This window comes from Curcuma longa, chromosome 1, assembly GCF_044706935.1.
Source record: "Curcuma longa cultivar G26 ecotype Majalengka, Jawa Barat chromosome 1, ITB_CL_G26_1.1, whole genome shotgun sequence".
Taxonomy (NCBI): domain Eukaryota; kingdom Viridiplantae; phylum Streptophyta; class Magnoliopsida; order Zingiberales; family Zingiberaceae; genus Curcuma; species Curcuma longa.
Window position 1 is genome coordinate 22,459,428 of NC_133861.1, and position 15,174 is coordinate 22,474,601.

The 15,174-nt window shown below is 40.1% G+C and overlaps 1 protein-coding gene and 1 pseudogene across 1 annotated transcript; both read left to right on the top strand.

Annotated features, from left to right (window-relative positions):
- Window positions 1-2,316: 2,316 nt before the first annotated feature.
- LOC141829576 (VAN3-binding protein-like) lies at window positions 2,317-5,868 on the top strand (annotated as a pseudogene).
- Window positions 5,869-9,894: 4,026 nt separating this feature from the next.
- LOC141835995 (ETO1-like protein 1) lies at window positions 9,895-15,105 on the top strand. Its single transcript, XM_074723414.1, has 6 exons — window positions 9,895-10,084; window positions 10,179-10,775; window positions 10,883-12,592; window positions 12,734-13,025; window positions 13,153-13,462; window positions 14,746-15,105. The coding sequence occupies exons 2-6, from the start codon at window positions 10,651-10,653 to the stop codon at window positions 14,964-14,966; spliced, it is 2,658 nt and encodes an 885-aa protein (XP_074579515.1). The 5' UTR covers window positions 9,895-10,084; window positions 10,179-10,650; the 3' UTR covers window positions 14,967-15,105.
- The last annotated feature ends 69 nt before the right edge of the window (window positions 15,106-15,174 follow it).

Consider the following 15,174-nt stretch of genomic DNA (forward strand, 5'->3'; position numbering starts at 1 on the left):
TGCCGATCGCCGGATCTGCTGCCCCATCCGTTTCTTTATTTTGATGGGATCTGCGTCGCTAAGTCAGAGCTGCAGAACAATATCAGCCTTGTTACCTGTCTGTCTCCTCTTTATTCAGTCCTCGCCACTGCCCTTCTACACTTTTTCTTTTCTTTTTTTTTTACAACCTGTTGCTTTATCGGTCTTTGTGACGGCGTATGCAAGCCTTGAATCAGGCTACTGGTTTGATCAGTGACATCTGTTGGCTGTTGCTGCTGCTTCTGCTTCATGCTTGCTTCACTTTCTCTTTTACTGACCCATGTCCTCCCTTCTGCTTCCCTTTATTTTATCCTCTCTTTTAACTTTTACATGGTCCAATTTGTTACTGGTTTACTGGTTGCCATCTCCGTGTTCCTGCTGCCTAACGTTACTGTTAGGTGAGGGATTGATGTCCGTGGTGATGGGCCATCCGTGACTGATTGCTACCAGCTGTTTATATTGAATCGGGAGAGTTGGTTCATGGATCAGAACTGTGGTCGGACAGGATCACATGACCTTGATGTGATCCTTTGTTGTGGTCCTATAAAATTAGATGGTTCTTCTATCGCTCCATGAATTCTTGTTTGTATCAGACAAACTCTGATGAATAGCCTTTGTTTGACCACTGTGTTTTTACCCCAGTTAAGGGAATTAGTGTTCATTTGTTTCTGTCGACTATAAAGATGCAACCAAATGCAGAAAGGTTTGAACAAAACTCCAATTGTAATTTTTTTTAAAAAAAAAATTATGAATACAAAGCAAAGGGAACTTGGTCACTTTAGATCTTGATGGCTTCCGGTGCCCACTTTTGGCATCACCTTCTTCTTTTGTTCTTTTATTAGATTCGATCTTTTCTTTAGTATACGCCTCCAAAGCTCTAGCATGGATTTGAATCATTACCAGTAGTCGTCTTCTCCGTGGATTCGCAGCTGCACCCTGAACACGAACTCACACTCTTCGGCATCATGAGTTTGTGCTGGCAGTGATCAAGTCGAGTTGCTCTTCTTCAGTGCATGAGACAAGTGCCATATGGTGATAGTGAGTAGCAACCCATCCATGGCCATACACCCACTGAGCTCTAATATTGGAGCTTAAGTGGCTCTCATCCAACTCGAAGGGGATGGTGGGAAACAAAAGTGGAAGTCCATCAGATAATGTCGCTGCCATTAATCCCACCATTACCTGTTGAAACATCCCTTGTGCTGCGAGTGTGCTGCCTTGGCATCATTAAGGAATCGACAAGGATTTGATGGTTCCATCCGCTGTATTTACCCGTCTGTATTTATTGTCCTTTGCCACTAAAATTGATTGCGAGTGAAGCTCCCTTTGCAGCTTAAGTACTCCACGATCCCTCTTCCTGCCAACATATAAGACAGTGGAGGTCAAGGGGTCTGTTCGTAATCCTGCTGCAACATTCTCTCTGGCAGCAAGCGATTCTTTTTTACTTGGCATATATATATATTTTTTTCAGAAGTCAGGACCTACCCAGAGCATGCTCATCATGATCACCAGATACCTTTTGTCTCCACAATCTCTTCAAACCAATCCACTCACTGGCTTAAATTCAAGTCTTAAGAGTTCTCAAACAACCATCGACTTCCTTTTCTTCTTTTTTCTCTGCTTTAGAGATGTAATTATCATTATCAGTCGCTCAAAGAGTTCACTTTGCTGTTTACTTCAGAAAATAATATATTCCCAATACTTTTATGCAGTTGCGAGGATTGATGGCGGAGGTGGTCGGTACACAATACGAGCCTTCGTAAGACAAACTGTACGAGAACTCAGTTGATGAGGCTCGTTGCAATCATCGACTGCCCTCTCCAATTTTCAAAGGATTCTCTCTCCAATGGAGAAAAGGTAAAGATAAAACTGCAGTGCCTGTAAGAAATATTCCCTTAGACAGGGAAAAGATAACTATCATCGATCAAGATGGTAAAAGTTCAGGATCCACATAATGAAAGTTTAAAAACAAAAGCTAAAAGCTGGAAATGCCTTCTTCCCTTTGCATCAGGAATTATCTACGGGGACCAAACTCCAAGCCGCACAGGATGAGCCTCAAGCAAGACACGGTAGTTCTCCTAAATCTCCTACGCTACAACTTTCACTTTCACTTTCGATGCTCTGCGTAAGTTTTGGACAGGAGAGTGCTAGCTTATCCCGAACAGGGCACGAGACACACGGCAGGTGGAGGATTTGGACAGGAGGTGAAGAAGCCAAGACGCCAGGTTGGTGGGGTCCAACACGGGAAGCACAACTGCGCCACTCACCGTCGTGGTCGCGCGGGTCCACTTGACCGTACGACGCGTCCAAGTGATGGTTAGTGCTTACTTGATCACGTTGTTCAATGATCTTTATCATCATTTTGATGGAGTAAGAATTCAACTAGCGATAGGCCTTTCCAGGCAAAAGAATTCGCTAAGAACACTAGGGGGATTCTGATCTGATCGACCTTGCCGCTACGCCGCCTGATGCAGCTCTAGATTGTGCTCATGATCGACAACCAACCGAGCTAGATCTGCGTCTTGATTCGAATCAAACTCGAATCAAAATTATTGAATGTAGTATTCTGTTTTTTGTCTCGAGTGGACCAAACTAGTCGTTTTGATGGTGGGGCCAGACATTTGAATTCTAATCAAGCTAGAGAATCAATTCATAGGACAATCAAACCCAAGTGATGCTACTTGTGGGGTCATCACCCCTTTAATTAAAATATAGCTTTTTAGATGTAATGAATCTCAAATCTATTTTTTTTTAAAAAAATTAATGAATATATTTTGAAATTTAGAGCATAATTTATGTGTATTTAGAGATTTATTTGGAGGTTGATTTTTAAAATATTTATTTATATTAGAATTTTGTTCAGTTAAATATTTTACTATTAGAGTTTTATTATCCTACATATTAATATTAATTTTAAAACTCTAATTGGAAGTTTCTTTAGTATTTTGTTCTGTTTACAAACCTGGCACAGAGCAATTTAATCAAGTTATAACATTTCTGTTCTTTCTATAAAAGCGCACATCTAAAAGACGGGTTCTTCGAAAGCAAGCCACACTACTCCCTCTGCAACTACCCCATTGCCGGCGGCTCCGCTCGCCCTCGCTGCGGCGATGGAGGAATTCGGCGAGACTAGGCTTCCGGAGCTGCCCCGACCCCCGGAGCTCCCCATGGATTTCCTCTCCCTTTCATGGAGCGCCTCCTCGCTTGAGGTCTCCAAGGCCCTTGCGCCACCTCCGCCGCCGCTGCCGCCCTTCCTGCCAACCACTACGATCCCCGAGGACGCTGCGGGGGAGGTTGAGGACTCCGGCGCTCCTGCAGCGGCTGTCATAGGGAACCCCTTCTCCTTCGCTTCTTCCGCCACCTCGCAACTCGTCATGGAGCGGATCATGTCGCAGTCGGTGAGGCGCCGACTCCAAGATTGTGTTCTTCTTCTTCTTCTTCTTCGGTCTAGTGTTCCTGATTTTTTTTTCTCAAATCCTTTTTGCTTCTGGATTTCTTGTGTGCTTTCTCGAATTCTGATGTTTTGAGTCGCAGCACATCATTTCTCAAGTAAATCTGAGAAATGCCCAACAACTTCTGCAAATTTAGAATATTTTCCCGTGTTTTCATCTGATTCATCGGTTGCTTCTTGATCTTTCGTGGATTTGTTTCGCCTCTTGGCTAAAGTCCAAGTTTGATGATTCTGTCTTTTTTGCCATGGCAGGAAGTATCGCCTCTCACATCAGGTCGGCTATCCCACAGCAGTGGCCCTCTGAACGGCGGTGGATCACTCTCGGACAGCCCTCCGGTATCCCCCTCCGACATGGACGACGTCAAGGTCATCCCTCATTCTCTCTCTCTTTTCAGAAACTCTTGACTTCGTCGTGGCTAGTGCTGCTGCAATCACTCCAGTTCCGTGCTTAGTGGCTGAAAATATCGATCTTTTTCAATTAAAAACAATGGCTTCCTCGGAAACTGGAGAGATAGTCAGTGGAGAGTGTAATGACCAGCTGACAAAGCTCTACTTTCTCTCTCCCTCTCTCGGTGCAGATGGAAAATACGATAATCTCATGATTCGAGCTAAATTTTGCTCGCTTATTTTATCCTTTTGTCTTGTTGCTCTGCTGAGCCTGCTGGTTTTGTTTGAGATCAAAGCATCTCTCTGCAGAGCTTGTCGGCTCCCCTCCTTCACTCCTTCTGGTTAAAGTAGCTCTGCTCAGGCAAACGACTGAAAAAAACAACCTCGCAGGGTTTGCTTCCTGCCATCCATGATTAGTACCAGCACGCTACATTCTGATAGTCCTGTCCAAAACTGAACCATCTCACCCTTAATTCTACTCTGTTGCTTGTGTTGTTACAAGCACTAGTTTACTTTTTGTAAAATGCTTGGATCAATCAATAACAGTGGGTGGAATGCTCGCAGTATTGCGCTACTGGTGGTAACGCCCTCAAGCACCAACCTTACAGAGGCACAAGCAAGACGGTGGGGAGGTGGCTGAAGGACAGGAAGGAGAAGAAGAAAGAGGAAACCCGAGCTCACAATGCACAGCTCCACGCTGCAATCTCGGTGGCCGGGGTGGCGGCTGCCATCGCTGCAATAGCCGCTGCCACCGCCGGAGAGTCTGGCTCCGGCAAGGACGACCGGGCCGCTAGAACTGACATGGCGGTGGCCTCCGCGGCCACCCTCGTCGCCGCTCAGTGCGTCGAGGCCGCCGAGAGCATGGGGGCCGAGCGTGAGCAATTGGCCTCCGTGGTGAGTTCCGCCGTCAACGTCAGGACTCCAGGCGATATAGTCACTCTCACGGCCGCCGCTGCGACGGGTAAAGTACATCAACACTTCTGCATACCTTGAAAATGGCTAATAGGAGTTCTTGTCTTCTCTTGCAGCGCTGAGAGGCGCAGCTACGCTGAAGGCGAGAGCGCTGAAGGAGGTGTGGAACATTGCGGCCGTGATACCAGTCGAGAGGAGCGGGGTGGCGAACCACCACAACCATCGCCGCCGCAAGCAAGACAAGGAGATAGATAACAACGGCAGCAGCATCAGCGACGAGTTTGTTCCCGAGGAGAACTTCCTAGGGCTCTGTAGCCAAGAGCTCCTTGCTCGAGGGACCGAGCTCCTCAAACGGACACGGAAAGGTCAGGCATCCATAACCTATCTGCCATTTCCAACACTCCCAATTTTAATCTGTAAGGTTCACAAATTGCAGGCGCACTGCATTGGAAGGTCGTCTCAGTTTACATCAACAAAATGGGTCAGGTAATTCGAGCATCGTTAATTGATAGCATTAATTTCATAATCCAATCAATTCAGTCGTGGTTAGTACTGTCATACGTGGTGTAGGTTATGCTTAAGATGAAGAGCAAGCACGTTGCAGGGACTTTCACCAAGAAGAAGAAAAGTGAGTGCTGCCCACGCTATTTGAAATCCTCTGTTCCAGTTCTTCACATGGAGTTCTTTTTTTTTCCCCCTCGCAGGTGTTGTCGTAGATGTGTGCAAGGACATTCAAGCCTGGCCCGGGCGGCACTTGCTCGAAGGCGGTGAGCTGCGCCGCTACTTTGGGCTGCGGACGGCCGAGCAACGGGTCATAGAATTCGAATGCCGGAGCTTGAGGGAGTACGACATGTGGATTCGGGGTGTGTCTCGCCTTCTTAACATCGTCAATGACAAGAAGCATTTCTCGTGAACATGAATGACCAACACAAATTGCTACCTGTGGATTCCTTCCTGGGAATCGAGTTTGTATAATTATTCAAGTTGGGTTTGCACTTTGTTTTTTTATTATTAATATTTCTGGTTTTTTTATGTGTTGTGGGACTTACAGCTTGTACCAGTACTGTCTACTAACTGGATGAAGTGAGTGTGTTGTGTCATTTGTGGGAGGAAACCTTTGACTGAAAGTAAAGCAACGGACTTGGGTTGCAAGATGATCAAAGAGCTATAAAATTATTATTTATGAAGATAAGAATGTGAGTTATAATCAATTACTAAAATAAAAGGTTTGAGGAAAATATCATTCTAAGTATTTGCATTACAAAGCAAAAGGAAACATAATTTTTGATTAAATTTTTATAATTGTGACCTCATGTTGTTTGTGAAAACAATAAAGAATTAAAAGTGAAAAATAAAGTGCAAAATAAGGTACAAAAATATTGAAATATAGTATAAGGATCTTTGATTAAAGTTGATCAAATCAAAAGTAATTGAATGGTAAAGATGAAAGATTGAAGAAGATAAATGGTGATGGGTATATGAGATTCATGCAACTAAAATAATTAATTGTCAAAACAATGACCATAAGATAAGAATACGATTAGCTATTTAAAAAGGGCTCAAAAGTATAGTTGGCTCGAAATTAGGAGGTCAGGTTGCTGGACATACCTTTTAATCTATGGATGATGAATGTTTCTTGGACGCATGAAAGAAAAAGGCCAAGAAAGGTGAAGTCAAGGCCTCTACGTGCAGCCCATGTATAAACATAGTGAGAATTGCAGCTTCCAAAATGATCTTTCCTGTTTGCAAACATAGTGATCATTCAGTTGGCTCATTTGAGTATATAAAAAAAATCAGGAGTTTTTTTGCAAAAGAAAAAAAAAATAGTCAACAAAGGCCAGAGACAGAGTAGAATTGAGTTCAGCAACAATGAAGAAGAAGAAGAATGATAGAAGAACAAGATCCTCATTTTCAAAAGCTACTATCAATGCCACAAACAAAATGCCAATGTTACCCTGAAGTAATGTGTTGGGCAAAACCTTGCTGTGCTTGATTTCTTCACATCTATGTTGTAAGCAAAACACTGTTTAATTTCAAGGATAAATTCCTCACTGTTTATTATGAAGCCTTGATAGAGAGTTTCCGAAAGTGAAGGACTAGTACTGAGTGTTTCTGAACAGAGGGACAAAATCCATTAGGGCTTCTATCCCATCCTCCATTGTAGATCTTCTAGATATCAAACAACAATTGCGTCAACTAAACCAAAATATGCCAAGGTAGTTGAAGATAGACAAATGATGTTGGCCTTGGGTTTTATTATTAGTCATTGACACATTACTCTCCAAGAAGAAGCATGTTTTCTTATAAGCAATCTCTTATAAGGTAACCTTGAGAAGTGGTTTTCTAAGTATGTAATCTATATAGCTTTCAATTGTGAAAGTTCAACTTACCTTGAGGCGTTTCTGTTTGAATTCTCACATCAAAAACCATAAGCAACGGTGTCTCAAATGCAAGCACAGAAAATTGAAACTACAACAGTTTAATTCTTGATAATAGATGCTATCTTGGTTATCTTTGTTAAATTAACTAACTAAGAAAAGTAGCACTGAAATTCCCAACAGCAAATATTTGTCAAAGCTATTTTTACTGAAAATCTTTTCGAAGAATTACAAACTAAAATACTTTAAAGTCACAAAATCATATAGGATATTTTGGAATGTAGGAAGAGATAAGAGGTCAGGATCTACCGCCAGGTAAATCCGATTGGCGAAACTGAATGATACAGTAAACATACCTACGAGACGAGGATGAGCCCATAAACTGCCAATCCGGTGCTCGACGAGACGAGGAATCCAGAGATGGGGTGGACAACAGCGTCGCCGGAGGCGACTGACACCATCAAGGCCAGTTGGGCTGAGGTAATGAAGTAGATCTTCGTGATGAACTCCCAACGGAGATCAGAGCTCCCGTGCATTCCCGAGTAGAGCGGCTGCCTGCCGGACTCCGATGAGTCCCCGGCTTTCGAGAACCCCGGGATCTCCCACTTCCACATATTCCCGGCCAAAAAATCATGAGTCTGGAGGCTTCATCTAGGTTTCCTGCCGCCGGCCGGCCGATCGGCGCGAAGGTTCAAAATTTGGGCGGAGCGATCTCTATAACCGACGGATCCATCGCGAGTTCCTGTTTTGCTCAATGCACAAAACAGGAAAACTATGAGAACGTGCAGAGGATTAATACCAGCCGCAGATGTTCGATTGGACGGTCATGATCGATTGAACGTTATCATTTTTTACCACGAGATGATGTAGAAGAGCAAACCTCACGTTGACCTTTTAGTTCAACTCAATAAGCCAAACATTTATGAAATCATTTTAGTTATTTTTAATCCTAGATAACACATGGTAAAATGAAAATAAATTATTCTTTTAAAAAAAACCACATAAACTTAATTTTGGTCACCAACTACAACTCTACTAAATCATTGGGACGAGGGATTGCATGTTAGTTAGGGTTTTGGTCTACCTAATCTAATTTAATGTACATCAAAACGACATAATCCAACCACCATGGCCTTTAACCACTTCGCTTTTTATTTTATTTAAAACTAAGAAAATTATGGTCATTGTATGGACAAGAAGCTCACCTTCCAACATCATCAAGTCGATATTATTATGACCAAAACCTACTCCAATGAAAAATGTTGCAAGATTAGTTTTAAAATTTCAATGGAGTTATTGCAAACAGTTGTTTTGATTGATATATTTATAACAACATTATTGATATATATATATTTAATAGTGAAGCTTATTATTTGGTGACATGTTGATAGAGCATCAAGAATTGAGATGACTGATATATTTTAACAAATGTTGGACATTAAATTGCAAAATTGACGCACTCGGACAAAGGCAAGCCCACCAACGCGATCAGAAATAGCGATGTGTTATCCAAAATTAAATGTGGTGCATGTTTGGTCCGTGCTATTTCCGCATTGTGTGTATGAATTTTTAATTATCATTCATATTTTTAAATTTTTATTGGATAAATCATAATTTTTTTTATCATTTTTATTTATATTGTAAAATTTATGATTTGATATTTTTTCTTAATTTTTTATTTCATTTTCAGTTAGGTCGATTGTGGACAAAATAAATAAAACGACGGAGAAAATTAATTAAATAAAAAAAGTTTCCATGTGAAGTGTTGGTAGTACAACTAAGTCGGCTAACAAGGACTTATCGTCGAGGCCTTTTTTAGAAATTTTGATTTAAGGTATTTTCATTATTATTAAAAAAATACCTCATTTAAATATATTATTTTATTCTAGCGTTGTTATTACAGTTACAACTATAGTCTTGCTATTTAGCTACAATGGATGATTCTACTTGATAATATTTTGCTATTTTTAAGATAACAATTAATTATTTAATCGATTCTAAATAATTACATCACTGCTACTCAACATAATAATTTTTAAAGAATTTTGAATTATTTAACATATTTTATACAGTAAATTCGTGACAAAATTTTTTATTTTTAACCTTTGTGAATCATAAAACTGTTCTCGAGCAGTGATTAGATCTGAGTGATTTTAAGATCATAAATAAATAAATATTTCGTGTTCTCATTAGTTTTTGTCGTTTATAATTTATCATTTTATATAATAGGTTAAAAATTAAAAAATATAAATTTTATTTATTCATTAATTTTTAATTCTAATATAGGAAGGTTTTGTCATTGAATCATAGAATTTAAATAAGCTGTCAAAATAATATAGTGCAAAATAAAGTTTATCCAAAACTGATACAATTTTTTATTGACAAATCTGATATAAAATTGAAAATTTTTAATAAATAGATATATTCAAATTTAAACATTATTTTCAATAGTTGCCTTATATATTTTTATCGACTTAATCTTATTTTAGCTAATAATTATCGATTTTTGAAAATTATTTTTATGCACATTATTGGAGGGGGGAAAATAATTTAAAATGAGTCCTCAAAAGTATTTGGGGTTTATGGAAATATTTAAGAATTTTTTAAAGCGAATCATTGCTAGAAAGGTTGAATATGTTATTATATATATTTTCAAGGCTATATATCTAAAACCAACATGTCTTTTTTAATTTTATTCGGATATAAAACATAAATTCATTTCTTTTTTCTCTTCGTCACTAGCCCGTCTGACTCTCGCCGCTGCCTCCTTTTCCTCTTTCCTCAGGAAGCCACAAAATCTCAGCTCAGATCGGGGATTTGCTCGTTGGCCTTGGATCCCTTCTCTCACACCCAGCCTCGCCGAATTCTGCTCTGATCTCGATTTTTGTAGATCTGCGCGCGCGTGAGCGTGCCGTCGAAGCTGTCAGAACCAAACAAGGTCTGTGGGGTTCCCCCTCTTCATTAACCTCTTGTTTGCCTGTAAAGGCGCTTCATTTTGGTGTATTGATCTTTGTTCCTGTCTGGTTTCATAGGATGTTCGGCAGTCGGGGCCCCTCTCTGTCTGTTCTTCGGTCTTCTTCATTCAAGCTCTGATTTTTCTTCTTTCGCTGGGAATTAGATCGACTAGGAGGCATCTTTGCTTGGTTTTGTTATTCTTGGAGACGACTTCCGCTTCGCGTTAAGGATTCGAGGTGGTTTGTGGTGATGAACTAGGGTTTGTAATTGGGATTAGGGAAAAGTTGGCGTCTTGCCTTAGTTTCTTTTCGGTTCTGTAAATCCTAGGGCTTCTTTTTTGTGAATACCTTTCCCTTTTTTCCTGTTAGACGTAGGCGTTCAATTTTCGATCTCGTGAGTGTTGGATAGAGGTCCTCTTCGATAGAGCTTGTCGTGAGCGGGTCAAAGGTTTTCCTTTTACCTATTTTATCCAATCTTCTTTTCCTTGATTTTGGTAAATAGAATCCGGATAGTGTGGAGATCTGGGAAATATTTTCTCACGTATGCAGAATGAGGAATTTCTTCCTCTCACAGTCCTACAAAGAGACACAACTTCATGCTCTTAATCCCCAATCGTGGCTTCAGGTGGAAAGAGGCAAACTCTGCAAATCTACTTCATATTCTCCGTCCTCCATGTAAGATTGTGTTCTATGTCACTTTCTCTATTGGTGTTGTTTAGATTGATTCCTATTGTCTTTTAGTTAAATAATAAAAAGATGCCTGATTCTATTTTTTTACACAGTGAATCTCTTATTAAAGTCGCCGAGCCTCCAGTTCTCACTCTATTCAAGCCTGTAGATTATGTTGAAGTCTTAGCTCAGATCCATGAAGAACTTGAGGCGTGCAGTCCGCAAGAAATGTCAAACCTGTATTTGCTCCAGTTTCAGGTATTTCGTGGACTTGGGGAAGCTAAATTGCTCCAAAGAAGTCTTCATTCTGCTTGGCAGAATGCTAGTACAGTTCATGAGAAACTTATATATGCATCATGGTTACGGTATGAGAAACAAGGGGAAGAAGTTATTTCTGACCTCCTTGCTTCCTGTGGAAAGTGCTCACAAGAATTTGGACTTCTGAATGTCGCCTCTCAGTTTCCTTCTAAGATTGTTGACCCAATCAGTCAATGTAGTTATCCAATTGATCAGATTTCTACTATGGTATTTTTTCAGATCAGGGGTGAGATGATAGCCTGTGAGAGACAGAAAATTGCAGCATTGTCTGCTCCATTTAATACAATGCTGAATGGATCCTTCACAGAGTCAAATCTTGAAGTTATTGATTTGTCAGAGAATGGCATATCACCAGTAGGAATGAGAGCAATCTCTAACTTCAGTGTTGAAGGGCACTTAGATGATTTGTCAGTTGAAATATTGTTGGAGATCATGGTATTTGCTAATACATTCTGTTGTGAAAGACTTAAAGATGCTTGTGATAGGCAATTGGCATCATTAGTTTCTTCACGGCAAGATGCTGTAGAGCTTATGGAATGTGCAATGGAAGAAGATGCTCCTGTGCTTGCTGCTTCATGCTTGCAAGTGCTTTTGAGAGAGCTTCCTCAATGTTTGAATGATGAGCAAGTTATCAAAACCTTCTTGAATGTCAACAAGCAACAAAGGGCAACCATGGCTGGTCATGCTTCATTTGCGCTATACTGTTTGTTATGTCAAGTCACGATGACTATCAATCTGAAGTCGGATGTCACAGTATGTTTTTTAGAGAAGTTGGTGGAATCGGCAGCAAGTACTAGGCAGAAGCAACTCGCCTTTCATCAGCTTGGCTGTGTGAAGCTGTTGAGAAAAGAGTACAGTGAAGCAGAACACTACTTTAGTGCTGCTTTGACTGCTGGTCATGTCTATTCAGTCGCTGGTTTGGCTAGATTGGCTTACATCAGAGGTGACAAGCTTTCTTCTTGTGAGAAACTTAGCTCTGTAATATCTTCCTATCAACCACTAGGATGGATGTATCAGGAGAGAGCTTTGTATTGTGAAGGTGATAGGAAGCTTGAAGACCTTGATAAGGCGACAGAATTGGATCCTACTCTCACTTACCCATACATGTATCGAGCAGCATCTTTCATGAGAAAACAAGATGCCAAACTTGCTTTGGCTGAAATTAATCGGCTATTAGGGTTCAAACTGTCTTTAGAATGTTTAGAACTGCGATTTTGCTTCTATCTTGCACTTGAAGATTACAAATCTGCACTTTGTGATGTTCAAGCCATCCTGACACTTTCCCCTGAATATCGGATGTTTGAAGGACGTGCTCCTGCTTCCCAGCTGCGGACACTTGTTAGAGAACATGTGGATCAGTGGACTACCGCAGATTGTTGGCTTCAATTATATGACCGATGGTCATCTGTGGACGACATAGGCTCCCTTTCAGTAATCTATCAGATGCTTGAATCTGATGCTGCAAAAGGAGTGTTATACTTCAGGCAGTCTCTGCTTCTGCTCAGGTAAATTTTGTTATTCGTATTTTATATTGCAACTAAATTTTCACTCCTCTTTTTCTATAACTCTTTCTGGCAAACTTGATTTCTTTGTATAGCCAAACTTGATTTCTTTCTTATAGCCAACTCTTATTTCTGATCAATCAGGTTGAGCTGCCCTGAGGCTGCAATGCGCAGCTTGCAGCTAGCACGCCAACATGCCGCAACAGAACATGAACGCTTGGTTTATGAAGGTTGGATATTATATGATACTGGTCACTGTGAAGAAGGACTTCGTAAAGCTGAGGAGTCGATTTCCATTCAAAGATCATTTGAGGCTTTCTTTCTGAAGGCCTATGCTTTGGCAGATTCAAGTCTTGATCCTTCATGTTCTGCCACTGTTGTTTCACTTCTAGAAGATGCATTAAAGTGCCCTTCAGATAGGCTTCGGAAGGGCCAGGTAACACTCTTGTATTCTGAATTATCTAGCATTTTTTTAATAAAATTTCTATTCACTTAATGGATTGAATAATTTAGTCACTCAGGGTTTACTATTGCCCTTCCTAATTCATTCGCTCATTTTGCAGGCATTGAACAATCTTGGCAGTGTATATGTTGACTCTGGGAATATAGATATGGCAGCTGATTGTTACGTCAGTGCCCTTAAAATCCAGCACACTCGGGCACATCAAGGCCTTGCTCGAGTCCATTTCCTTAAGAATGACAGAAAGGCTGCATATGAGGAAATGACCAAATTAATTGAGAAGGCTAGAAACAATGCATCAGCATATGAGAAAAGGTCTGAATATTGTGAACGGGAACATACTAAAGACGATTTGCAAATGGTGACCCAATTGGATCCTTTGCGTGTTTATCCTTATAGATACAGAGCAGCAGGTTAGATTCTTCCACATTCATTTATTTTATTTTCTTCTAGCAAAGTGCTATATAATCTTGCTTTTTAGATATTTTCAAAGAAATAAAAACTCTTGCAAACATTTTTCTTTAAAAAAATATTTATACAATAAATAAATAAGAAAAATTTATCCATAAGCATCATGCATCTTTGGAATTAGTGTGATTATCTATCCTGAAACGAGTAATCAGCATCTAAAGAAAGTTGCTAAATGGATAGTAAATAAATTATTTAGTTAAAGAAGAAGGCTAAATCTTGTGGAAGAACATTTAACTATTAAATGTAGGCTAATAAATAAATTGATAATTAACAGCTAATGTTTTTGTTAGCATAAATTGGCATTTTTAAAACATTTGTGGTTATTGATTGTTCCTTTTTGAATTTATTTCCATGATACCACGTGAGAGTCAAAGTACTAGCATTGTGCGAACTATCATTGGTGTTTGACATGTCTCATATTTGGTGGCATCCTTCATCTAGTTTGTGTGCTATATTATTTACCAAGAGGTACCATCTTAAAGAGGGGATTGTAGAGATGTATAAGGGAGGACATGTTTTGATGACAACAAACAAGGCACTGATGAACCTATTGTGCTGGAGACTTAAACACACATCCCTGGTTCAAGATGTATCGTGCAAGACCAAGAATGGCTCATGGTGCTATTCAATTTTTTTTATCAATAGATAGGAAAGATGACATTTGCATTGATATGGGTACAGAAGAGCATGCCTGGTGGTTGGCTCCATTTAGGTGGAATTATCCATCTCACATGATGTTGGTCTGTAGGTGTCCTGATGGGGCTGTTAGGAAAGGAGATATCCAGGAATCACAGTAAACTGTTGTATGATGACCTTTAAACCAAGTGATTGCACACGTGCATACATCATTATTTATTTAAGTACAATTAATTTTTGTGTTTATTCAAACAATACATTGTGACAATATTGTTTTATACATAACCATGATTTAGATAGCATCATCATTATTATAGGAGATTTAGAGAGAGAGAAATTGCTTAGCAAGTTAGCATCTATATTAGATTAAGAACAATTAATGATAGGTGAGAATAATTAGCAAGAAGAATATTGTTTTTTTCCCTTGACGTAAAACTACTATTTTGGTGGGAATCTAATTCATCTACTCGTTTTCGTGTCATATTGGCAATTGATAGTGCTTTGGGTTCTACCACCAATTTCTCTGTGTCCTCACAGTGCTAACTTATTCTGCTCACACATCTGAATCTTTTCTATGAATGGTCTCCAGTGCTGATGGACAACCACATGGAAAAAGAAGCGATAGCTGAGTTGACTCGAGCTATAGCTTTCAAGGCCGACCTCCACCTCTTGCACCTCCGCGCTGCATTTTACGAACATATTGGGGACATTGCCAGTGCCCTCCGAGACTGCCGTGCTGCACTTTCATTAGATCCCAACCACCAGGAAATGCTGGAGCTCCGTAAGCGCGTGAACAGCCAAGAACCATGACGCCGTGTTGAACCATGCCACATAATACACCAGATCCATGCAGCTGCACACCCAACTACAGCCTGGATCATCTGTATTTTTTTTTCTCCTCTGCAACAGTTCTGTACAATCATTGTGCTCCAGGAAAAGTTATTCTGTGAATGGATGTAGAATTGTAGCTGCTTGTTCACAAATTTTGGTATGTCTGAATGAGATGAAAGTTCAGAGG

Bases quoted from the DNA above. Each gene is read 5' to 3' on its own strand.
- LOC141835995 (XM_074723414.1), top strand. From the start codon at position 10,651: ATGAGGAATTTCTTCCTCTCACAGTCCTACAAAGAGACACAACTTCAT. The intron at 10,776-10,882 runs GTAAGATTGTGT...TTTTTTACACAG, and splicing joins TCATATTCTCCGTCCTCCAT to TGAATCTCTTATTAAAGTCG. The intron at 13,026-13,152 runs GTAACACTCTTG...CTCATTTTGCAG, and splicing joins ATAGGCTTCGGAAGGGCCAG to GCATTGAACAATCTTGGCAG.